Here is a 25,188-nt window from a genome sequence, read left to right as displayed (position 1 = left end):
ATACCGCCCCCTCTCCCGAGGGACGCGGGGCGGTGAACAGCCAGCAAATAAAATACACAGATACAAAATTTAAAACAATATTAAAATCCAATTAAATCAATTTGGCCCATAGTTAAAAACCCTATATTAAAACCCCTAATTTTTTAAAACAATTCTTTTTAAAAAGAGTAGGTCAGGCCAGCCTGGCTTGATGAAACAAAAACGTCTTTAGGGCAGTTCGGAAAGCACGAAGGTCAGGGATCCGCCGTATCTCTGGAGGCAACTCGTTCCAGAGGGTAGGTGCCCCCACAGAGAAAGCTCTCCCCCTGGGGGCCGCCAGCCGGCATTGTCTGGCCGACGGCACCCTGAGGAGGCCCTCTCTGTGGGAGCGTACTGGTCGGTGTTGCCTTGTGACTATGGCAATATATGCTCTGGTTTATACCTGGATCTTCAGGAATTTGAAATTAAGCTGCTCTTTTAATTTCTGCTTAGAAAGCAGATATATATATATATATATTTTTAAATTTGATTTATATGCCGCCCTTCTCCGGAGACTCAGGGCGGCTTACAATGCGTTAAGCAATAGCCTTCATTCTTTTGTATATTTTTATACAAAGTCAGCTTATTGCCCCCACAATCTGGGTCCTCAATTTACCTACCTTAGAAAGGATGGAAGGCTGAGTCAACCTTGAGCCTTGGAGAGATGCGAACCTGCAGTAATTGCAGGCAGCTGGTCTTAATAACCAGCTTAATAACAGGGTGCCTTAAACCCCTGTACTACCAAGGCTCTTGTTAGTTTGTTTTTTTTAAAAAAAGAAGACATACTGCATGAAAACCCTGTATAAGAAGCTTTCTGGGCATCTCCCTTGTTGTTCAGAAATTTGCCACCCGGTGCTCCGAGTGCTACTGCAATTCCTCAGCCGCCGCAACTCCTCAGTTCTTGGAAAAAGAAAGACGACGGGTTGGGGGGGGGGAACGACTCCTCCAAGCTGCTGCACTGACTGGTCGAGCCTGTTTCGAGCACATGGAGGCAGCAACCCGGGCTCTTCTGCTGAGTCATTTGGCCTAATAAACTTTATGGGTGGGGAGGGAGTGCGGTAGCACATACCGATGACGGCCATCTCGGGATGCTGCAGCAGGCTCAGCGAAGCCATCAGGGCCACCTCGGCTGCCATTGTGGGGGGGGACAAGCTTTATTTATTATTTATTTATTGGTTCAATTTATATGCCGCCCTTCTCCGGAGACTCAGGGCGGCTTACAATGCGTTAAGCAATAGCCTTCATCCTTTTGTATATACCTGCTTAGTAGGGCTTTCAGCCACCCCAAGTGGTGTTCTTTTTTAAACAAAGTCAGCTTATTGCCCCCACAAACTGGGTCCTCATTTTGTCAACCTGAGCTTGTCCTTTGAAGGCAGGGGTTCCCCAAACCCTAGGGCTGCAGCCTACTACCAGGCCACGGCCTGTTCAAAACTGGGCCATGGAAGAGACGGGCGAGGAGTGCGCATGTGAGGCTCCATTCATTCAGGCGAGTCGAGGGCGCTTGCAAAGCTCCACATCGCACACGAGCACAAGCGCCCTCTGCTTGCGCGAGAGGGGAGCTTCGTGTGCACGTACATGCCGGCCGCTTACTCGCAAAGCTCCATTAGCATGAGCGGAACGTGCACGCATGCACACCGCTCACACAAATTTCAGAATCAGAATAGAGCTGGAAGGGACCTTGGAGGTCTTCTAGTCCAGCCCCCTGCTCAAGCAGGAGACCCTATCCCATTTCAGACAAATGACTGTCCAGTCTCTTCTTAAAAGCTTCCAGTGATAAAGCACTCACAACTTCTGAAGGCAACTTGTGTTCCATTGGTTAATTGTCCTCACTGTTAGCCATTTTCCCCAAGTGCCGTGGTCATTTTTCTTTCCAGGCCTTATCGCCATTCATAACCAGTACAGGTAGTCCTTGACTTACAACAGTTCATTTAGTGACTGTTTAAGGTTACAACGGCACTGAAAAAAGTGACTTATGACCATTTTTCATGCTTACAACCATTCCAGCATCGCCTTGGTCACATGATCAAAAGTCAGATCATGCTCCAACACTGGAAGTTTTTAAGAAGATGTTGGATAAACTATTTGTCTGAAGTGGTGTAGGGTTTCCTGCTTGGGCAGGGGGTTGGACTAGAAGACCTCCAAGGTCCCTTCCAACTCTGTTAGTCTAATTCTAGATGTTTGACAACTGACTCATCTTTAGGACCGTTGCCGTGTCCCAGGGTCATGTGATCCCTTTTGTGACCTTCTGACGAGCAAAGTCAACAGGAAAACCAGATTTGCTTATCAACTGTGTTACTAGCCCACCAAATGCAGGGATCCTCTTAACCATAATGGGGCTGTATGCGCTTGTAACTTACGGTCCACCCAGCCCCGCTCCAGGCCGCCAAGCTGCAAAGGTTTGGAGACCGCTGCTTTAAAGAGCTGGATGGAGATGAGAAAAGTCCACCAAATTCACCTTCTCCTGCCTAGCTGGGATTACCATCCCCAACCATCTTGCTCTGCCAATCTTAAAAAGAGACCTGGGAACCATCTCAGGATTCCAAAAGAAGAAAAACAAAAAGCTTGCGACTCTTGTTATGAAAGACCCCACTGGTAAAAACCCTTGTTAAGTCCAAGGCGAAGAGGCCCACGTCAAGCAATTACAGCCCTCTTGCTGGCAATACAGCCGGCCACCAAAGGGCCAAACTTACCTACCTTTCAGTAAGGGGTGCAAACTGACGCTTCCCCCCCCCCACTGTCGGATTAGTAAATAAACAAGGTCCTGCAGAAATGTGGGTGGGACAGGGGCCTCCTCGGCTCACATTTCTGAGCCTGCAGGAGCTGCTGGGCCAGCTCCAGGCTAAATATAGGAAGAGCTGTCAGTGAGCATGTGAGGATCATGTGGGGAGAAGAATCCGAACGGCAAACAAGTCAGGAACCAAGGAGGGTCGGAGAAATGATCAGGTCCAGGGGCAGGTGAGGAACAGTGCGAATTCAAAGTGCAACCATTCCCAATAGGCCAGTTCCTGCTCCGAGAATGCATGTGTGTTCGTTGACCCTCAAAACAGCTCCTAAAAAGAGATTAAAGGTGTAACTTGGATCAGGAGTTGTCCATAATCCCTCCTTTGGATTCTCGTCTACCGTAGCTCGGACAAGTGAGCCAGGGCTAAAGTCTGCTCAGCAGCTACTGGTTGGTCGGTTAAACATTAAACTAGTCCCACCAGAAAGAAAGGAAGGAAGGAAGGTAGGAAGGGGGAGAACAGGCCCCTGGACAGGATGACAAGTTTTCTCCAGCTTTTCTGAATAAATGTGATCCAGGAAAGAGTCTCCCTGCAAACACATTTGGGAAAGTCGTGCGATCAAAATCCAAGGCGGCTTGGCGACTGGCATGTATTGATGTCAGTTGGACTGTTCCGGCGGTTAGGTGATCACGATTGATGTCTTTCCCTAGCCAGCTTCTGACAAGCAAAGTCAATGGAATATAGAACAACAGAATAAACAGTTTGGAAGGGACCGTGGAGGTCTTCTAGTCCAACCCCCTGATCAAGCAAGAAGACCCTATACCATTTCAAACGAATGGTTGTCCAGTCTCTTTTTTAAAACTTTCAGTGTTGGAGCTTTCACTACTTCTGGAAGCAAGTTGTTCCATTGATCAATTGTTCTAAATGTCAGGAAATTTCTCCTTATTTCTAGGTTGCTTCTCTCCTTGATTAGTTTCCACCCATTGCTTCTTGTCCTGCCTTCAAGTGCTTTGGAGAAGAGGTTGACCCCCTCCTCTTTGTGGCAGCCTCTCAGATACTGGAAGACTGCTATCCTGTCTCCCCTGGTCCTTCTTTTCACCAAACTAGACATACCTAATTCCAGCAACCGTTCTTCATATGTTTTAGCCACATCATCTTCGGTGTCCTTCTCTGCACTCTATTTCCAAAGTCTCAACATCTTTTTTTACATCATGGAGAAGAAGCCAGAGTCCCTTAACAACCATGTTACAAACTTAATCACTGCAGTGATTCACTTAACGACTGTAGGAAAAATGGTCGTAAAACGGTGCAAAACTCACTTATCAAATGTTTCACTTAGCCACAGAAATTTTGGGCTCAACCATGGTCTTAAGTCGAGGGCTAACTGTACTTTATGTGTCAGGAACAAGGCTAAGCCTTGTTCAGGTTCGCCTGATTTGCCAGTTGTCCCCCTTTCTGGATCGGGACTCCTTACACACAGTCACTCAGGCACTCGTCACTTCCCGCCTGGACTACTGCAATGCTCTCTACATGGGGCTCCCCTTGAGGAGCACCTGGAGGCTCCAACTGGTGCAGAATGCAGCCACCCGGGGGATTATGGGAGCGAGGGGGCGCTCCCATGTGACACCTCTCCTGCGTGAGCTGCATTGGCTTCCAGTGGTCTTCCGGGTGCGCTTCAAGGTGTTGGTCACCACCTTTAAAACGCTCCATGGCATAGGACCCGGGTATTTGCGGGACCGCCTTCTGCCGCCGATAGCCTCCCACCGACCAGTACGCGCCCACAGAGAGGGTCTCCTCAGGGTGCCGTCAGCCAGGCAATGTCGGCTGGCGACCCCCAGGGGGAGGGCCTTCTCTGTGGCAGCTCCTGCCCTCTGGAACGATTTGCCCCCGGAGATACGAAGGATATCGGATCTCCGGGTCTTTCGCCGTGCCCTAAAAACTTTTCTTTTCCATCAAGCAGGGCTGGCGTGAACCCCCCCCTTTTTTTTAGCCTTTTTTTAGCCTTTTAAATTGTCCAATGGGTTTTAGTCTCAATGTTTTAAATTTTGGGCCACAGTTATATAATTCTTTTAATAATTTTAAAATTTTGTATTGGTGTGTGTTTTAGTTCTGGCTGTGCACCGCCCTGAGTCCACTAGGAGAAGGGCGGGATACAAATTGAATAAATAATAATTGAATAAATAATAAGCTGCAAGTCAATTTTCCATGATGCAGGTACATGCCACATTTCCATGATGGGCATATTCAGCCACATGACTCACCTTCGGTTTGGTAGATTAAGCACAGGTTGACACATTGGCCAGCTCAGCAAACACTCAATCTTCCTTCCTTCATGTTCCCTAGTTGCAAATACTTTCCCTTTTCCTCCTAACCTCTTTTTTCTTCCTTAGTACAACTTTTGTTCCCTGATGAAAAGAAACTTCCTCATTTTTGTGTGTGTATGGGGAGTGGGGGGGGAGAGAGACAAGGGCAGAATTGCAAAAGGTATATTTCTTTTTTTAAAAAAAAAACAATTAGAAAAATAGATACCCAGATGGTGTCAAGTAAAAGGAAGGGGGGGGGGAAGGGAAAAAAGTGAGATGATATAAAAATGTATGCAAATGATGAAATAAAAATAAATAATAATTGAATAAGGAATTGAAACGAGAATAAAGATAATTAGGAAATCGGGGCTGCTCGAATACCACTTTAGATTGAACTGAAAAGGGAAACAACAGGAGAGAGGGGAAGGAGTAGAGAGAGAGGAAGGGAGAAGAGAGGAGAGGAGAAAGAAGAAAGGGAAAAGGAGAGGAAGAAAAGGGAGGGGAAAGAGGAGCAGAGGAGAAGGTTAGAAGGGGGGAAGAAGAGAGGAGTGGGGGAAGAGAAAGGGAAGTTGGAAAGAGAAGGAGAGGAAGAACGAAGGAAGTAGGAGGAAAAAGAGGAAGGAAGAGAAGGGGAGGAGAAGAAGAAAGGTTGGAGTAAAGGTAAAGGGTAAAAGGGCAGCCCCCAAAAAGTAAAAATGAAAAATGAAAGTTAAAAGAAAAGATGGATGAAAAATTATGGAAATGACTGTACATGTAAATGTGTTTGAGAAATAAAAACAAAAAACTTTTTTGAAAAAAAAACCGGTATATTTCTATCTGCTTACTGATTCCAGCCACTGTCGGCTATACAAATTTAAATTTAAAAAAAGAAATAATTCCCTTGATCAATTCCATTGGGAGGTTGACTACAGGTAGTCCTCAACATACGATCACAATTGAGTCCAAAATGTGAGGTAGCTGTTTAGTGAGTTTTGCCCCATTTTACGACCTTGCTTGCCGCTGCTGTTAAGTGAATCAGCTGCAGCTGTAAAGTTAGCAACCCCGTTGTTCAATGGCTTCCCCGTTGGCTTTGCTTGACGGAAGGTCGCAAAAGGGGATCACGTGATTCCCGGGACATGGCAACCGTCATAAATACATGCCAGTTGTCACGGGTCGAAATTTTGATCACGTGACACGGGGATGCTGCAAGGGTCATCAATGTGGTCGAAAGTCACTTTTTAGCGCCATCGTGACTTTGAATGGTCACTAAACGAACGATTGTAAGTCAAGGACTACCTGTAAGTGATCAGCATGTACCGCTATTCTATTTTTACGGTGCTGGATTGAAAATGAAGGAAACGAGCCCTTGGAGGGGTTTTTTCCATTCCCAATATTCTCAAAAGCAGGATTCAAACTCAGCACTTGTTCAGCCTAGAACAGTGATGGCTAACCTTTTTGCCATCGCGTGCCAGCTAAGGGGGAGGCAGGGGAGGTTCGCGCACATGTGTGCCCGCACTCATAATTCTATGTGCCCCACCCCACACATGTGCGTGCAACCCCCCCTCCCCCCCATTCCTGGCACGCAATGGCCCGGTAGGCCCATTTTTCTTTCTCGCCTGGCTCCAGATCCCCTCTATGCATCTGGGGAGGGTGAAAACAGCCTTTCCTACCCCCCCTCGGAGGCCCTCTAGAGGCCCGAAAAGGCCCATTTCCCAACTTCCAGTTGCACAGCCTCTCTAGGAGTCTCTGGAGGCTGGGGACAGCAAAAAACATCACTTCCTGCCTTTTCAGGCCTCCGAGGGAGTGGGGAAGGCTGTTTTCACCCTCCCCAGACGCATAGAGAGGATCTGGAGCCAGGTAGAAAGAAAAACGGGCCTTCTCCACCTCCCCCAGGCCCTCCGGAGGCAGGAAACAGCCTGTTTCCCTACTTCTGGTGGGCCCAGAAGGCCCGAAAAGAGCTGGGCTGGCGTGCCCACTGATATGGCTACGTGTGCCACCTGTGGCATGAGTGCCATAGAACAGTTATATATTTCCATCTTTCTCCCAGAATGTTTTTCTCAGCCCTTACATTTGCCATCGCCTCCAGGAAATAGAATAAAATCTTATTTCTTTGCAAGTTAAAGTATACAGAGGTACCTTGGTACTCAACTGCTTTGAAACTCATCGAATTTGGTATTGAAGAGAGATAGAACACAGAACATCTTTATTGTCACTTTGCGACAATAAATCAACACAGTTTGATGCAAAAATTGTGTCCCGCTATTCATCATTTGTTTGGTACTCGACACACAAGCTAAAATCTATCATTGTCAACTGCCTTGTGACTCACTTGAGGGGAGGAAACTGGTACTCAATCTGCCTCCAGGAAACAATTAATGATGAATACCGAGTCCCGAAGTTACTACAGCAAAAAGGAACTTATGATCGTTTTTCTCACAACCGTTGCAGCTTCCCCATGGTCGTGATCAAAATTCAGACGCTTGGTGACTGACTCATTTCTTGTACTAAATATTTTTTATTGTTTTATATCACATATTCCATTTCTATGTTGAACAGTGAGTTTTCTAGGTGTCCAAAGTGTTAACATATAAATATCATCATAATCATTATAATCATATATATATATATATAAACATACAGTATATGCGATATCAATCATCATTGAAGAGTATATCTTCCATTATAGTATCGATTTATAGAACCATCAAAATATTTACTCGTCAGTTTTTCTTTCTCGTGAGGTCCATATTTCACATAAATCCATTCCTCTAACCTCAGTATCTGTCATTTAACCATTTGTAGAAAAGTTCCCATGTTATAAAATATTCTGAGTCTTCTTTTCCTTTGATTTTTAGGGTTAACCTATCCATTTCTGCACATTCCAGAATTGTTTTTGGTTATAATATCATCCGTAAAGGTTTCTAGATTTTTCCAGTATTGTGCATATACAATATTTCATATTTCTGATAAGTTGTAATGTCCCGGGGGTTGTGTGTGATCACCTTTTGTGACCTTCTAACAAGCAAAGTTAGCGGGTGAAGCCAGGCTCACTTAACAACCATGTTGCTAACTTACCAATGTCAGTGATTCACTGGAACGACCGTGGCAAGAAAGAAAATGGGGCAAAACTCACTTAACAACCACTCAACAACAGAAATTTTGGGCTCAATTGTGGTCATAGGTCGAAAACAATGATACAGGATGTTTGGCTAAAACGTAAAACTGGGGGTGGGGGGGGGAGCCACTCCAGAAAAAGGCAAAAATTAACCACTACTTATGGTATCCAGACATCAAATCTGATGAGAAAGGCCATTTTTGATGAGCTTTTTAAAATTCCAGAGTATCAGGTTTGTTGAGAAGGAATTCCTTATCTAGGATTCCTTATCCGCAGGCTCCTCATAACGGAATCTCAACTTTTATTTTTTTCTTCAAGGACTCAAATCAAGCCAATCTTTTCTCCTACCAAGAAATTTTCCTCTGACCACTCCAGGTTTTCCTGGCCATGATCTCTGTATATCTTCCCAAGTATTAGCCTTAATCGTTTCACCGAGAACAAAATAAATCAATACTCATACCTTATCAGAGCAAACCCCCTATATTCAAGGATAATATTGCAAAGGTGAAAACAAACAGGAGATGGAGCTTGAAAAGTGAGAATTACAGAAGGACCGAACAGAAGCCATATTTGAAGCAGCTAATTTCATTAGTAGGCCAAGAACTCCCCACTCGATGTTTCATTAACATTCCTCAAATTCTGCCTCTGATCCAGATAAATTTCCATAGGCAGGAAGTTCTCGACTTAAAACCGCTTGTTGAGTGACCGTGAAGATACAACAGCACTGAAAAAAGTGTCTTAGGACTGCTTTTCAGAGTTACTACTGCTCAGCATTCCCAGGGTCAGATGATCAAAATTCAGCCACTTGGGGGCTGACTCATATTTATGACGGTGGCAGAATCCCGGGGTCACGTGATCCCCTTCTGACAAGCAAAGTCAGTGGGGAAGCCAGATACACTTAACAGCCGTGCCACTAGCTCAGGGTTCTGCAACCTTAAACACTCAAAGAGCCATTTGGACCCGTTTCCCAAAGAAAAGAAAACACCGGGAGTCACAAAACTCTTTCCGTGCCTGACTATTTCTTGAGCGGCCACAAAACTAGTATATGTAATGGAATTAAATGTTCTGTTTTCTTCTGAAAATTTTCTTTTCTTGGATTTATCCATGGTTGGCCTACCAGGGGCTCAATAAATCGTGCGCCGGGGGTGTCACACACTGGCGGTTGTGACGCATATTTTGAGTGACAGGGAGCCGCAGCAGAGGGGTGAAAGAGCCACATGCGGCTCCAGAGCCGCAGGTTGCTGACCCCTGCACTAGCTTAAGAACTACAATGATTCGCTTACCAACCGTGGAAAGAAAGATCGTAAGATTGGGCAAAACTCACTGAGCGACAGAAATCTGTGGGCTCAATTGTGGTTGTTAAGTCGACGATTACCTTCACCTTCCACCCCCCACTGGAGAGGTTGGCCATCTTAGGGGTGAAACCCAAGTGGCATCTGGCAGGCATGCGTTTGTGCACTTACCAAAAGTGCCAAATTCTGTAGGGCTGGCTCCGGGGTAAAAGCTGGGGGCACCAGGTTGAACAGGATACTGCTGCGTCGGAACAACGTATGTGTTGCGACCCTAGGAGAAGAGGAGAAATGGAGCAGGTGAACCTTCAAGACTGCCTTCAGACGACAACAAAGCAGGCAACACTGAAATTAGGGAAGCAGCCCACAGAAGTTCACTAGATCAGAGTTCTCCAACTTTGGCAACGTTAAGCCTGGAGGACTTCAACTCCCAGAATTCCCCAGCCAGCAAGCCTCCAGGCTTAACGTTGCCAAAGTTGGAGACCCTTGCACTAGATCCAGCAACCCAGAAGAACTAAACAGAGATGTATATTTTGTACGCTGATCCTTCCTCTCCCTGCTTTATAGGGGAGATGGTCCTCAAATTGCGGCATCCAAAGATCGAGTAAATCCTTACAAGCTTAAGAAATGATTCTCCCAACCTTAAACTTTTTTTGTTTTTTTTTTAATTCATGTAGAGCCAATTTGTTTACTCGCCCCTTGTCTGGTTGAATGTTCCAATGGCTGTTTGCTGAGATGGTTCTGCCTTCCTTTCTAAATTCTCCCCCCGCCCCTCAACTCCAGATCTGTCTTCCCTTCCCTCGCCTCTGCCCTACAAGTCTCAGTGAGCCCCACCCGTCGCTGATGACATCCTAGTAATTATAAATGTAACCACTGGCTTGAGAGTATCATTGGCACCAGCAATCAACACCTTCAATATGAAAAGCCGTCGTGAAGATCAGTCTCGTCTACTCTGGTGGACTAAATGAGATGAACTTTCGATTCTCCTCCAAGAAGCTTCTTCAGCTCTGACCAGATGGTGAGGAACGGAAGGATTTATACTCCTTGCAGACAGTTGGTCATTTGCATCCTTTTAGAGAGTCCTTGAGGCCACTTGGAGATTTATCTGTGTCCTCAGGGTCACCTGAGCGGTGCAAATGAGGCCTTCTTAGATCTGTTGAAAGGACTGTGTTGTAGACTGGAGATAGATTATGTCTATCCCTCCCCCTCCGTTGAGAGAGGGCTGTTCAATTTCGAAATAGATGGCCTCTTTTTGAATCCCCCGCTTTCAAACCAGCCAACCTGTCCAAAATGTGGATTTCATTGCCTTCAAAAAAGTGGCCTTTTGTCTTTTTAAAAGCAGATGGACGCCTGAATCTACTCCTGATGGGTTTGTCCTCCTGCAAATGACCAGCTGTCTGCAAGGAGTATAAATTCCTACCATCCAGTCAAGAGCTGAGGAAGCTTCTTGGGTGAGAAGCGAAACGTCTTCAAAAGAAAAACCAGAAAGTCCAGCTGCCTCTTGAAAAAAAAGCACCTTTGGGACAACCATGACCTGGAGAATTGAGAATCTCCGTAGACATTCCACTCTCCTCCATTTTGCAGGGAGCCCATAGGGACAAAAGGTAACGAACCTGCGATTTAAGCATCATTTTGCAATCCCTTTTTCTCTGAAAGGAAATGCTCTCATAGCTGAGACTCTCTGCCTCTTGTAGCGTATCTCACAAGGCAATATGAGGTTCTCCTGCGCGTCTCCAACAGCGTAACATTCGACCTGCTAGACACACCTCTTGGGATGCTTAGGGTGAGGCCCTCATAACTATGGGATAATGTGGCCTAAATTAAGAGTTTGGAAGAGGCAAAGAATAGCAGGAGAGGAAACCGGATGACCTTGCAAGGGAAGAGCTCAGGATGGAGCTGAGGGAGCAGAGCAAGATTTCATTATAATTTCACATGGGCTGAAGTATATGTATTATCCATATCAAGTTAATCCCGAACCCACACAATGTGTTTCATGTGAAACTGCAGAAGGCATCACCTGTGGGGTATTTCCCTTTCCCTTTTATATCTAGTAGGCCTCCATTTTCTAAAATTATGCTTTCCATTTACAGAACCTGTATGGTTAAAAACATCAGAAGTTTTTTAGATGACACCAGTAGTGGGATTCAAATAATTTAACAACCGGTTCTCTGCCCTAATGACCAGCTGGGTAGGCGTGGCTTGGTGGTCATGTGACCGTGTGGGTATGGCCAACTCAACATCACTCATGTCGACTGGCGCTTCGCCTTAGCTGTTACAATGTAATAAGGGTTAACCAGAGAGGCAGTTTCTGTAAGCAAGGCAATAAAGATTAGGTTAGAAATAACACCAGAATGTTTCCTTCCTGCCTTCCTTACAGGATTAGCCCTGTAAAGTGGGAAAAAAACAAAATAAGATCTCTTCCAACAACCGGTTCTCCGAACTGCTTAGAAAGTTAACAGCCGGTTCTCGCGAATAGGTGCAAACTGGCTGAATCCCACCACTGGATGTCACTCCTATTTATTAAGGGACTGAACCACAGGAACTGGCTCCAGTTAAATAGCCTGGGACAGAATCTTGGGAGATAAGAGAGAGAGAGAATCCACGTTACGTCTTGACCTTCAAGAGCAATCAAGAAACATTTTCACGTGTGAACTATTGAGATCAGACGGTAGGTTTGCAAGAGTTCACATCAGGCTTCCTTAGGTGGCCATTCCTCAGTCCTGGACAAGGTATCAAGGAAATTAAGCCAAGCCCATTTCCTAAAAATGGTGCAAAATACGTATTTTTGTTCCGACTGGCTCGGGACAGATAAGAAAAGGGAGGTCAGAGGAGCCGTCCTTTGCTACGGACTCAGGGCGAGAGCTGTTAAATCCCGCAAAATAAAATAATCGGCTGGGTTGTACAAGCAGCTCAGTTTAAGTAGGGAGTCAAATCGCATCAGGTAAACCCAATCTCCGCTCTTACTTCCTCGTCCCAAATACTTTTCTGCGGTCTCTGACCGAGGCCAGCACCACATTCCTGCCTTCCCCATTGGTGGAAGGCTGTAGTGTTACAGGCAGCTGGAGCCATGACCGGGATGCTATCTGTCGACAGGCAGGAGGGAGGGCAGACCAGAAACTTACCCCTCTCCACCTTCTTACACCAACCCCAGAGGGAAGGCGAGCTACACACCAGTTCCGGGAGACGCAGATCGCTTGGGAAAGCACCGCAAGCTCTCCGCCGCTCCACAATGAAGAAGGCCGCAGCCCCGGTCTAACCCTCACCTGTCCAGGGATGTAGTAGGCACCTTGCGAAGCAGGATAGGAGATCTGTGAAGGGATCATCATGACCTGGGAAGCAGCTGGATAAACATGAGTGGGTGGGCCAGGCCGAGCCGACGTGTTACTCTGCACCCGGGAAGCACTGGTCGGTGGCTGGGCCCTGCTCTGGTAGAAATGCTTCAAGAGAGAAAGGAGAGAGGGACGTGCTTAGTTAGTAAGGCCAGGCCTGAGGAATCCCAGCTGCTTCCCCTACACTAGCTAGCCCCACCGTTAAAGTCTCCTGAGACTGCGTGTGGCAGGAATCTGCCCCGGGTTGAAATACAGGTAGCCCTCAACTTACGACCACAATCGAGCCCAACGTTTCTGTTGTTAAGCGAGAAGTGTGTTGGTTTCGCCCCATTTTTACGACTTTTCTCAGTCAAGCGAAGCACCGCGGTAGTTAAGTCACACGGGTTGTCCAATGGATCTGGTTTCTCTGTTGACTTTGCTTGTCGCAAAAGGGGACACTGCAACCATCATCCTTGTGAGTCAAGCGGTCAAAGCATCGGAATGTAAATCACACCGAGTTTGGGGGGGGGGGGAAATGCTGCAACGGTCGTTAAGTGCGAAAAATGGCCGTACGTCGCTTTGTATTTTCCTAGTACTGTTGTAATAACTTCAAACCGTCATGAAATGAGCTGTTGTAAGTCGAGGACTACCTGTACAAGAACAGCCACCGCTGGGAGCTTGGCGGAATTTCAGGGTGTACCAACTCGCTCCTGAATGAATGGAAGCTTGTTCAGAGCCGAGAAGGATGGAACGAAAGGCTTGAATCAAAGGCCATCAGGGCTCTGCTTTGCCCAAGTCTTCAGAGAGAAAGACAATGGGCCCCCAAGACAAACCCTTTGTTGACGCAGTTGTGAATAAGAGGCAGGGAAAGACAAGGGAAAGAGGAAAAATTAGCTCAGTTTAACCCTTGGCTTCCTCTCTGTGGACTCTCTATACTGGGCTGGCTGAGGAATTCTGGGAGTTGAAGTCCACAAGTCTTAAAATTGCCAAGGTTGGAGACCCCTGCTGTAATATAAACCGGATTACCATGGACACATGGTGAAAATGCATACAAGGTACTCCTCCACTTCATTTGGTCAGTCAACCGTTGCATGGTTCAACTTGCAACCATTCAAAGTTACAGCGGCACTGGAAAAAAAACGACTTACGACCGTTTCTCACACTTACAACCGTTGCGGCACCCCCATGGTCACCTGATCAAAAATTCAGATGCTTAGCCGCTGACTCATATTTATGATGGTTGCAGTGTCCCCGGGAGGGGAGGAGGGAGCAGGGGGTGGTCACGTGATCCATCTTTTCGCGACCTTCTAAAAAGCGATGTCCATGGGGAAGCCGGATTTATTTAACAGCCACGTGACTAACAAGTGCAATGATTCACTTAACAGTGGCGGGAAAGGTGGTAAAATGGGCCAAAGTTCACTTAACAACTGTCTTGCTTAGCAACAGGAACGGTGGGCTCAGTGGTGGTCGTAGCTCAAGGACTACCTGTCATATTAATTTTTCTATGTTCATTGTTTGCATTATTTTTGCTGTAAGCCGCCCAGAGTCCCTTGGGAGTTGGGCGGCATAGAAATGTGATAAATTAAATTAAATTAAATTAAATTAATGCCAATGTTCCTATCCTATAAAGATAGAATTATTTGCTCCTTCCCCCCCATCACCAAACAAAGGACCAGAAAATTACAAGTTATATTTTAATGGAAGTTTGCCAATGCTAGGATATTAGAAACCCTGGAAACTAACACTCGAGAAATGTAGGGGCACGCTGACATTAAATGCCCTGGGACATAACAGTAGTTTTCTTTAACCTGTTGCCCTGAAAGACTATCCTTTCCCTTTTGAATTAATTTTTAACATTGCTTTTTATCACCCTTGCATTTTTTTAAATTTTAACCGCTCTATATACTTTTTTTCATCTTAGTATTTTAATGGTACACCGCCCGGAGTTCCTCTGGTGGGGATTGCAATGGGCGGTCCCAAAATGTGATAAAATAAAATAAAAGTTTCGAGAATTCCGGGTTAGCATGGGTTACTCTGCGGAGTGATCATCTCTACGATTTGAGGAGTTGGGAAAGGGAAAAACCGCTGTGATGCAACACTTAAGGGTAGGAGGAGGAGAAGAGGGAGGAAGGAAAAAAAAAAAAAGAAGAGTGAAAGACCAAACGCATTTGGGGAGGGGGGCGGGAAAGAGGGAGAGGATGCATACGGAGAAGTCAGACACGATCGTGGAAAGCAAAGGAAGGCCGTTAGGAATCACAGGAATTCAGCGGCCCATCCCACTTCTCCAGAAGTTTGTGCAACATGGGATTGGGTAAAACAAAAAAAAAAAAAAAAAACCCCATCCCACCATCATCTTCCAAGATCTCATGATCCCTACCGTCTAAATTAGGGGTCTCCAACTTTGGCAACTTTAAGACTTGTGGACTTCAACTCCCAGAGTTCCTCAGCCAGCTGGCTGAGGAACTCTGGGAGTTGAAGTCCACAAGTCTTAAAGTTGCCAAAGTTGGAGACCCCTGGTCTAAATTACAGCTGTTTTAACACCACCGCAAACTACAATTACAGCACAAAGGGGGCGTGAAGGTACTTCCACTCACACTTAGGGGCGGGGACGGGACGACCCTCCCACTCCCAACCAGAGTAGGATTATAGAAAATGGGATTACCTGGAGAGACCTGAATCCGCCCTGTTAGCAACACACACATACACACAACACGAGACACACGCACGCACACGCAAGGAGAAAAGGGAAAGAGAGAAAGAAAGAAGAGAGAAGAAGTTACCTACAGCCAGACATGTTACCAGGCACCTGGGAAGACCCCAACACTCAGCAAGAAAGCAACTGCAGCCATGGGAAAAAGAAGCTGGAATGGGGGTGGGGGGGGGGGAGAAGAGCAGGTCAATAGGACACACGGCTTGCACCAAAAAAGTGAATGGGGAGGGGGGCGGGGAGGGGGGGGAAGGATCAGGGAATGCAGGCAGCAGAGATGGCGTTGCTTGCTCTGGTTATCAATCCCGTTGGAAAGAAGTTCTGGAAATCACCGTAATGTTGAATCCCCCCCACCCACTCTCCCAACAGAGACCTGAATGTATAGTAGGGCTGGTGGGCTTGCATGCACCTAATAACAGAGTTGAAAGGGACTTTGGAGGTCTTCTAGTCCAACCCCCTAAGCAGGAGATCCTATACCAAGTGGTTGTCTAGTCTCTGCTTAAAGGCCTCCAGTGATGGAGCGTTCTGGGAGGCAAGTCGTTTCACTAATAAATTGTTCTAAATGTCAGGAAATTTCTCCTTAGTTCTAGGTTGCTTCTCCCCTTGACTGGTTTCTGTGCGTTGCTTGTTGTCTTGTCCTCAGGTGCTTTGGAGAATATAGCTTGACTCCCTCTTCTTTGTGGCAGGCCCTCAAATATTGAAACATTGCCATCACTCCTGGTCCTTCTTTTCATCAAGCCAGCCATACCCAATTCCTGCAACCGTTCTTCCTATGTTTTAGCCTCCAGTCTCCTAATGATCTTTGTTGCTCTTCTCTACACTTTTTTTTTTTCTAGAGTCTCCACATCTTTTTCATCTGGAAACCACCAAAACTGGGTGCAATATTCCAAGTTTGGCCTTATTCAAGGGATTATAAATAGACGCCAACATTTCACATGACCTGGATTCTATCCCTCGGTTAATGCAGCCTCTGCTTCCTCTTTCCCTAGGACAGCGATGGCGAACCTTTCAGACACCGAGTGCCCAAACTGTGCATGCCCGAACTGCAAGGTGTGCACATGCGTATGCAGCAGAGACCCGAAGACCAGCTGGCTGGTGGAAGGCGGGGCATCCCAACACCGGCAGCATGGCAAGGGGTTAAGATCTTTTACTTTCGTGAGCTTCTGTTTCGTTGTTTGTTTTGCTCACGAAAGACACCCCACGGAGATCTGTCCTGGGGCAACGGTACGCATGCCAGCAGAGAGGGTCTGCGTGCCACCTCTGGCACGCATGCCAAAGGTTCGCCATCACAGCCCTAAGACCATTTTTCTCTTCAAAACTCTCCGCCTCCACATTTCAACTCACTCCCAAGTCTCTTCTGCTCATACCTCCCCCCCCTTCTTGTTCTTTCTTTTTTTTTCTTTTTTTATTTGATTTATATGCCGCCCTTCTCCGGAGACTCAGGGCGGCTTAAAATGCGTTAAGCAATAGCCTTTATTCTTTTGTATATTTTATACAAAGTCAGCTTATTGCCCCCACAAACTGGGTCCTCATTTAACCTACCTTAGAAAGGATGGAAGGCTGAGTCAACCTTGAGCCTGGTAAGATTCAAACCTGCAGTAATTGCAGGCAGCTGTGTTAATAACAGGGTGCTTTAAACCACTGTACTACCAAGGCTCCTTTCTCTCCTCTCTTTTCCCAGTGGTGACTTACTGTTCTGTTTCCATGAAGACTCTGGCCAACTTGGGGCCTTCCTTCTGATATGTTGGAATTAATATCTACCTAGCCAGGAATTCTAGAATACAGGTAGCCCTCGACTTACAACAGGGACTTACGACCAGTATATCCCCATGGTCACGTGGATCAAAATTTGGACTCTCGGCAACCGATTTGTATTTATGACGGTTGCAGCGTCCCTCAAGGTCTCTTTTGCGGCCTCCTGACAAGCAGAGTCAACGGGGAAAGCAGATTCGCTTAACAACCGTGTTGCTTCCTTAACAACCGGAGTGATTCACTTAACAACAGTGGCAAGAATGGTTGTAAACTGGGGAGAAATTAACGAAGGTTTTTACTTAGCAACAAAAATGTTGGGCTCCATTGTGGTCGTAAATCTAGGGCTACCTCTACAGCCATCTTGTCCCCACTATTTCTTCCATACACACCGAAATATAGTGTGGAGGGAACGACAACAATAGTTGTACTATAAGTGTGGAGGGAACGACAACAATAGTTGTGTCATCGGGCTGCCTTTGCTTGAGGTCATCCATCAGGAAGCTTTCAACAAAGACACGTAACGGGGGAATCTACAAGGTCCCCAGCGTATCAGTGGCCACCTTTGCACTGTAGGGCTGACAACTCACAAGAAACCTCTTTGTCAAGAGACCCAGATGACGCAACGCCCATCTTAAGTCTCCACAGAGACAGGTGTGAGATGAAAACTTTTTTAAAAGCATGCCAAAAAAAACAGCACGCCACCTCTAGCCTCAGAAATGGACGGCTTGGCTTAATTCGATCGTGTCACGAGGACTGTGGTGGTTTCTAAATAAATAAATAAATAAGATGAAGGCTTCAAACCCTCTCACGGATCAGTGTTTTCCCACAGATGTTAAGACTGCTACCGTGTTTCCTCGAAAATAAGACCCTGTCTTATATTTTTTTTAACCCTGAAATAAGCGCTTGGCCTTATTGCCATGCACTCAAAAGCCCAATTGGGTTTATTATCAGGGGAATGTCTTATTTTGGGGGAAACAGGGTACCTGTGTCAAGAACTTCCCATTAAACTTTTTAGTCGTCCAAAACCGTGTATTTTAATATGGTTAAAGCCTTCTCGGGAAAAAGGATATTTAATGCAATAGCACATTGGAGGAGGTCAGTGTCATTGCTAATAATGGAAAGGACCCAGATTGTTGGGGGCAATATGCTATTTAGTATACTGTCTTTGGTGTAAGCCGCCCAGAGTCCTCGGAGAGTGGGCAGCGTAGAAATATGAATAATACCTTTGTCCTCTCCCCCATGACATTTACTACTTATACTTGGCTAGTTTCTAAGGATATTTGTCTTTCAGAATGGCAGTAAAAATGCCCCAAGCACTGTGGAAATAATTTCGGGTTCATACAGGCGATTCTCGACTTACAACAGTTTATTCAGTGACTGTTCGAAGTTACAACAGCACTGGAAAAAAGTGACTTAAGACCATTATTCACACTTACGACCGCTGCAGCATCCCCAAGGTCACGTGATCAAAATTCAGCCGTGTGGCAACTGACTCATAGTTTTGTTTTGTTCTTTTTTTAATTTGATTTATATGCCGCCCTTCTCCGAAGACTCAGGGCAGCTTACAATGTGCTCAGCAATAGCCTTCATCCTTTTGTATATTTATACAAAGTCAGCTTATTGCCCCCACAAATTGGGTCCTCAATTTACCTACCTTAGAAAGGATGGAAGGCTGAGTCAACCTTGAGCCTTGGCGAGATTCGAACCTGCAGTAATTGCAGGCAGCTGGTCTTAATAACCAGCTTAATAACAGGGTGCCTTAGACCACTGTACTACCAAGGCTCTTCTAGTTATAACCCTTGCAGTGTCCCTGGGTCATGTGATCACTTTGATGACAAGAAGTGTCCAGATTCGCTCAACAACCATGTTGCTCACTTAACAACTGCAGTAATTCACTTAACAACTGCAGCCATAAAGGTTGGTAAAACGGGGCAAAATTCACTTAAAAACCGTCTCTCACTTCGCCGTGGAAATTTTGGGCTCAACTCTGGTCGTAAGTCGAGGACTACCTGTAACGTACTAATGCGAAGTTTTGATTCTATGCAAGCTGTCCATCCAAGATGATCTTAAATTTTGGTTTTTGTTGTAGACATTAAGGAAAGAAGTAGCCAAATCAGTGAAATGTTCAATTTCCAAACTTCTTGTACTAAGTTTAAAAAAAAAAAAAGAAAGGCTTCCCTTTAAATCTCTTTATATAGTTTAAGGAGCGTTAAGTCTCAAGACTGTTATATGCAAAACACTGGAAACTGATCTTTATCCCCGGGAAAATACCAGCGGCTTAAGGAAGTGAGATGACTTATTTACTTTGGCGAAGACTATAGTTTATCAGAGATTGATGATAACAATATGAACACTTTTAAAAGTGTTACAGTTTCAACTATTATATAAAGGCAAATTTTCAGGTTGAAAGTAGAGCTGGGCAATATACGAATGTAAAAAAAAAAAGCTATTTTTTTTTTTACAAATGCAGATACTGCTCTACTTACAACAGTTCGTTTAGTGAACATTCAAAGTTACGACGGCAATTAAAAAAAAGGGACCATTTTTCTCATGACCATTTCAGTCATGGCCTCTGTGGTCTTAATTTTAGATCTCTGATCTAAAATTCAGACGCTTGGCAACTGACTCATATTTATGACAGCTGCAGTGTCCTGGGGTCATGTGACCGACTTCTGCGACCTTCTGAGACAAGCGTAAGTCAGTGGGGGAAGCCATATTCCCTGAACAACTGGGCTACTAACTTAACCACTGCAGTGATCCACTCAACAAGAAAAGCTCGTAAAACGGGGCAAAACTCTTTTATCGATTTGTTTTGCTGAGCAACAGAAAGTTTGGGCTCAGTCGTGGTCGTAATTCGAGGACTACCTGTTCCCTCTTGCAAGGCCTTAACAAACTTCAGGAGGGAAGAAGCTAAGCAAAAAATTAAAATGTCTAGAAGGAGGGGGTCTCCTAGGATATACCGTACTTTTCAGAGTATAAGGCACACTTCCCCCCCCCCCAAAAGAGGGTGGAAAGGTTGGTGCGTCTTATACACCAAATACAGCCATGTTGAGCCTCCCCGAACCCTGCCCCACGTGGCCCGTTTTTGCCAAAAACAGGCCCATTTTCCCCAAAAATGGGGCCTGCAGAGGGCTTGGGAGGCCTGCAGAGTGTTCCGGGGGTGTGGGGGGGGCTGGGGAGGGCAAAAAAACGATGCGTGGGGTGTTTGGGAGGGCAAAAACAGCCCCATTTTTCGCAAAAATGGGTTTGGGAGGCCTGCAGAGTGCTCCTGGGGCCCGGGGAGGGCAAAAACTTTTTTTTTCTTCTTTACCTCTTCGAAATCTTGGTGTGTCTTATACTCCGGTGCATCTTATAGTCCGAAAAATACGGTACACCCTTTGAGTATAATACCCAGGAGAGGAAATAACAAGTTCCTCTTAACCCCCCTTAGAACAGTGCCCCCCCACACACAAATTTTTGAGCACCAGGCACCGGTTCCGTGGAGAGGTTTTTCCGTGGACCAGAAGGGGTGTGGTTTTGCGGGATGCTTGCATGCCACGGATGGGACTTCGCTTGTTTCTGGCATGCCGTGTGGACAGGTGCCGGTCAGCGCATCGGGGTTTGGCCTTAGAATATCATCACCTAAGTCTCTCCAAAAGCTGCCAAGGGGAAATATCTGCGTATGAGGAAGAATCGGCCTTAGGACTCTAAAAGAGCATCTATGGAACTGCCACCCGCTGACTTTTGCAAAGCGATGGGAGAATGTCTACAGAACGACACAAGAGTTCACAAAAGCAGATCACAGCCGCCTCGGGAATTAGCCAAGGGGAAAGCTCCAAGCCAGGTTTGCAACCTTGGTGACTTTAAGACAGGTGGGCTTCAACTCCCAGAATTCCACCGCCAGCTATGCCATGCTGGTGGGGGAATTCTGGGAGTTGAAGTCCACCTGTCTTAAAGTCACTAAGGTTGCAAAACCCTGCTCTTAAGCCAATCCCAAGAAGCAAGGAGACAATCTGAACTCCAAGGTCAAGACTGCAGTAGAGGATGGTCTATGACAATCCAGTCATCAGTGCTCAATCAACACTTATGGCTCTAACAAGGTCTGTGCTCTTTTAAAGAGCCTGGTGGCGCAGTGGACTAAACTACTGCTGCTGTGAAAGTAGTACTCAGCTGCCAGCTGCCTGCAATTACTGCGAGTTCAATTCTCACCAGGCTCAAGGTTGACTCAGCCTTCCATCCTTTCGAGGTAGGAAAAATGAGGACCCAGTTTGTGGGGGCAATAAGCTGTCTTTGTATAAAAAAGAACACCGCTCGGGGGGGGGGGGGGGGGGAAGCCCTACTAAGCAGGTATATACAAAAGTATGAAGGCTATTGCTTAATGCAGGGGTAGGCAAACTTGGCTCTTTTACACCTTGTGGACTTCAACTCCCAGAATTCCTGAGTCAGCCAAGCTGTCTTAGGAATTCTGGGAGTTGAAGTCCACAGGGTGTAAAAGAGCCAAGTTTGCCTACCCCTGGCTTAATGCATTGTAAGCCGCCCTGAGTCTCCGGAGAAGGGCGGCATATATAAATCGAACTAATAAATAAATAAATAAATAAATAAATAAATAAATAAATAAATAAATAAATAAATAAAGAAAGAAAGAAAGAAAGAAAGAAAGAAAGAAAGAAAGAAAGAAAGAAAGAAAGCCCTTTGCCATGGGTCTCATGTGCAACCTTCTGTATTGTAATTCTGCCCCGAACCTCAAGTACTCACTGGGCCAGTGACACAGAGTTGTGGTGGACGTCATCCTGCCTTCTTACCCTTCCCAAATGCCCTGGCAAATTTGCTGTGGGATTCTGTAGGATTTTGAGCGTGGAGAGGCCATGTCTAATGGCCAACCCAATGGGGACATTGTTGCTGTGAACAGCAACAATGGGCATTACGATCCCACGTTAAGGAGGGCGATGACTATTAGAAGTTGATAACTGATCATTTCCCCCAAAACTGAAAGGAGGGACAGAAGCGAGATGAAATGCAGGTAGTCTTCGACTTACGACCATAACAGAGCCCAAGATTTCTGTTGGTAAGCGAGAAATTTCTTAAATGAGTTTTGCCCCAATTTAACTGACTTTTCTTGCCATGTTGGTTAAGTGAATCGCTGCAATTATTAAGTTAGTAACATGGTTGTTAAGTGAATCTGGCCTCCGCATTGATGTGGCTTGTCAGGAGGTCGCAAAAGGGGATCCCATGACCCCCGGGACAACACTGCCACTGTCATAAATACGAACCACTGTTCAAACATATCCACATGTCAATCGTGTGACTGTGAGGATGCTTGCAACTGTGGCGTGAAAAACAAGCACTTGTTTCCGATGCCGTTTGTAACTTCGAACGGTCACTAAACGAACTGTTGCAAGTCGAGGACGACCTTGTCGTTAGCCCTCCTCCTTTTAGTTCCCGTCCCTCTGATGATGTGTGAAGACTTCAACTCCCAGAATCCTTAGAGTCAGACTGATCTTTCATCCAAACACGCGTGGAGAGATGCCCAGACTGGGGGAAGAGAGACTCTTGAAAGCAGAGGCACAAAGCACCCAATTTTCACCCAATTGGCGGTTAACATTAGATTTAGGCCGGGATCATCTGCCCTGTGTGGCAGATGCTTAAGAGACTGTGGCTTCCTAAGATCACTCACTGAGATGGCTGTAGTAATAATATATGAACCGGATTTCCTCGTTCATATCCCAATCTCTTCCCGGGGGACTGGATGGACCAGCATGAAAGTCAGCTTTGATCTGACTCAGAAGCTTCCCGCAGATGATCAAGGCTTCCTTCTAGTTATTCCTGCGTGTCAAAACTGCACCCAAAAGGGAAAGCCAGCTCCAGAAGTGGCACTTATGCTCAGACAAAACAGACCACCCAATCCAGGCCGTGAAGATAACAATCCTATTCATTCCACCATGTTGGAGATGTTTGAGATAACAATACGTGTGGGGTTGAACGCTTAGATAAACCAGCAGGAAGGAGGGCAAACTCCACCGAGATTCGTAGCTGGCAGTTTTTTTTTTTTTTTAAGGAATGCCAAAGGAAGCATTAGGCAATTTTTAAATAAATTGAGGGTTTTAAAAATAATAATAATAATAAAAACAAACAGCTGTTGGCCAGATTGAGGAAAGCATGTTACCGCAATCACATGGGAACCACGTCTCCAATCCCGCTGCCGAGATCTTGCCTGGGTTAACACCAGCTCAATTCCCAAGTCCCAACCCAAAGCGACAGGGTGAAACCTCCTGTCGTTCCCTCGACCTTCGTTCCCAATCAAGCAAGTTCTCTGACAACCGGATATGATGGGAATGGCAGAGCCCACCACGCCCACCCCCCACATAGCCAAGGGGGGAGGGGGAATGTAGGGGTGACTATTAGGGGACAATGGAGGACACAGCCCTTTGCCGGAGTCTGCAGGCAGTCTGCCAAGAAACGTAAGAGACGGAGAACAGAGTCTGGAGCTCTGGAAGACGTGCAACACACCGAAAGGGAACGACAGGGGTGAAAGAGAAGAGAAGGATCTTGTGACCAAGCCCTGGGAAAGGCCGGGAAGTGTATTCGAGGGGAAGGGAGGAAGGAGGAGGAGGAGAAGAAGAAGAAGGACCACCAAACGGAAGCCAGACAGCAGGAGTGGAGCAAAAATGAGAAACAGTGACAGAGAAGCACTTTCATGAGTCAAGAGGCCATGCAAGTCACAAGGGAAGTGGGGAAGCTTCTGGGCGATGGACACTGCAGTCAAAACTGGCCCTAACCCACAACCTGTCGGTCGTAAACTCAAGAGGAAAGATGACCCTCGCATCCCTGCCCCCACGCTACAGGTTCTCTTGGGTTCTTTTGACTCCCCACCCCAACAAACTCTCATCCCTGCAGGCCTAAAAACAAAAACAAAAAAAGCTTGGGTGATCCACAAAATAGTCATCGTAATCCAACCCAGGATGAAAATAAATCAATCAATCAATAAATAGTACAGGTAGTCCTTGAATTACAAGCCATTTGTAAAAAAAAATGGCCGGTTTTCATCCTTATGACCGCTGCAGCATCCCCTACGTTACGTGATCAAAATTCGGACGCTTGGCGACTGGCTCCTATTTATGACGGTTGCAGCGTCCCGGGCTTTTGCAGCCTTTCGACAAAGTCGAAAGAGCTCTGGTGGCTCAGCAGACTAATTAACATCCACTTACATCTGCTGCCTGCAATTACTGCAAGTTCAAATCTCACCAAGGCTCAAGGTTGACTCAGCCTTCCATCCTTCCGAGGTAGGTGAAATGAGGACCCAGATTATGGGGCCAATAAGCTGACTTTGTATAAATATACAAAAGTATGAAGGCTATTGCTTAGCGCATTGTAAGCCGCCCTGAGTCTCCAGAGAAGGGCGGCATATAAATCAAAATTAAAAAAAAAAAAAAGTCAACAAGGAAGCCAGATTCATTTAGCAACCGTGTTAATAACTCAACAGCTGCTGCGATTCACTTAAGAACCGTGACCAGAAAGGTCGTAAAACGGGGCAAGACTCACCGAACAACTGTTGTGCTCAGTGATGGAAATCAGGGGCTCAATTGTGGTCGTTAAGTCGAGGACTACCTGTATTATTACCTAAAAAACGGGGAGGCGAAGGGAAAAAGCGTCCTGTAAGACAGGAGAGCTCACAGGGGACGCAGAGAGTCTTAACCTGGAGGCTTCACCCTCGTCACCTCAGGCCCCTTTCCAGCCCTGCGGTCAGTTGCCCTGCAGTGTCCAAGCACGACCCCTTGATCCGAAGGGCCCCCTCCCCCTATGGATGGCATCCAGCATGCAGTGAGGCAAGCGGAGGAAGGTTAGTACCTGCTGATGTAAAGAACGCGGCCCTGCTGGAAACTAAGACGAGAAAGAGCCCAGGGAAAGGAGACAAGAGGAGAGCATCACTGACAGTTACAGGCACCTCTGTCTACTCCCCTGCTCCCCCCTCCTCCCCAAATTCCTCGCTCCTCAGGGCAGCTGAGCCGCCCTCCCTGCCT

At 46.2% G+C, this 25,188-nt stretch overlaps 1 protein-coding gene across 35 annotated transcripts in view; it reads right to left on the bottom strand.

Moving 5' to 3' along the window:
• The window catches only part of EIF4G1 (eukaryotic translation initiation factor 4 gamma 1), a 147,296-nt gene that overhangs the window by 92,424 nt on the left and 29,684 nt on the right, over nucleotides 1-25,188 (bottom strand). For 18 of the 35 annotated variants that reach the window (XM_087872459.1, XM_087872448.1, XM_087872456.1 and 15 more), the window contains 2 exons: nucleotides 12,688-12,861; nucleotides 9,599-9,698 (listed from right to left, as the gene is read on the bottom strand). In XM_087872459.1, coding sequence (XP_087728585.1) covers nucleotides 9,599-9,698; nucleotides 12,688-12,861 — 274 coding nt within the window. Of the gene's footprint in view, nucleotides 1-9,598; nucleotides 9,699-12,687; nucleotides 12,862-15,394; nucleotides 15,416-25,015; nucleotides 25,049-25,188 lie in introns of all 35 variants that reach the window. The other 17 variants (XM_087872466.1, XM_087872469.1, XM_087872467.1 and 14 more) reach the window with 2 other exon arrangements.

This window comes from Pantherophis guttatus, chromosome 6, assembly GCF_059756535.1.
Source record: "Pantherophis guttatus breed Tessera chromosome 6, ASM5975653v1, whole genome shotgun sequence".
Taxonomy (NCBI): domain Eukaryota; kingdom Metazoa; phylum Chordata; class Lepidosauria; order Squamata; family Colubridae; genus Pantherophis; species Pantherophis guttatus.
Note: the sequence above shows the minus strand (reverse complement) of the source record. Positions and strands in the feature narration are given on the sequence as shown.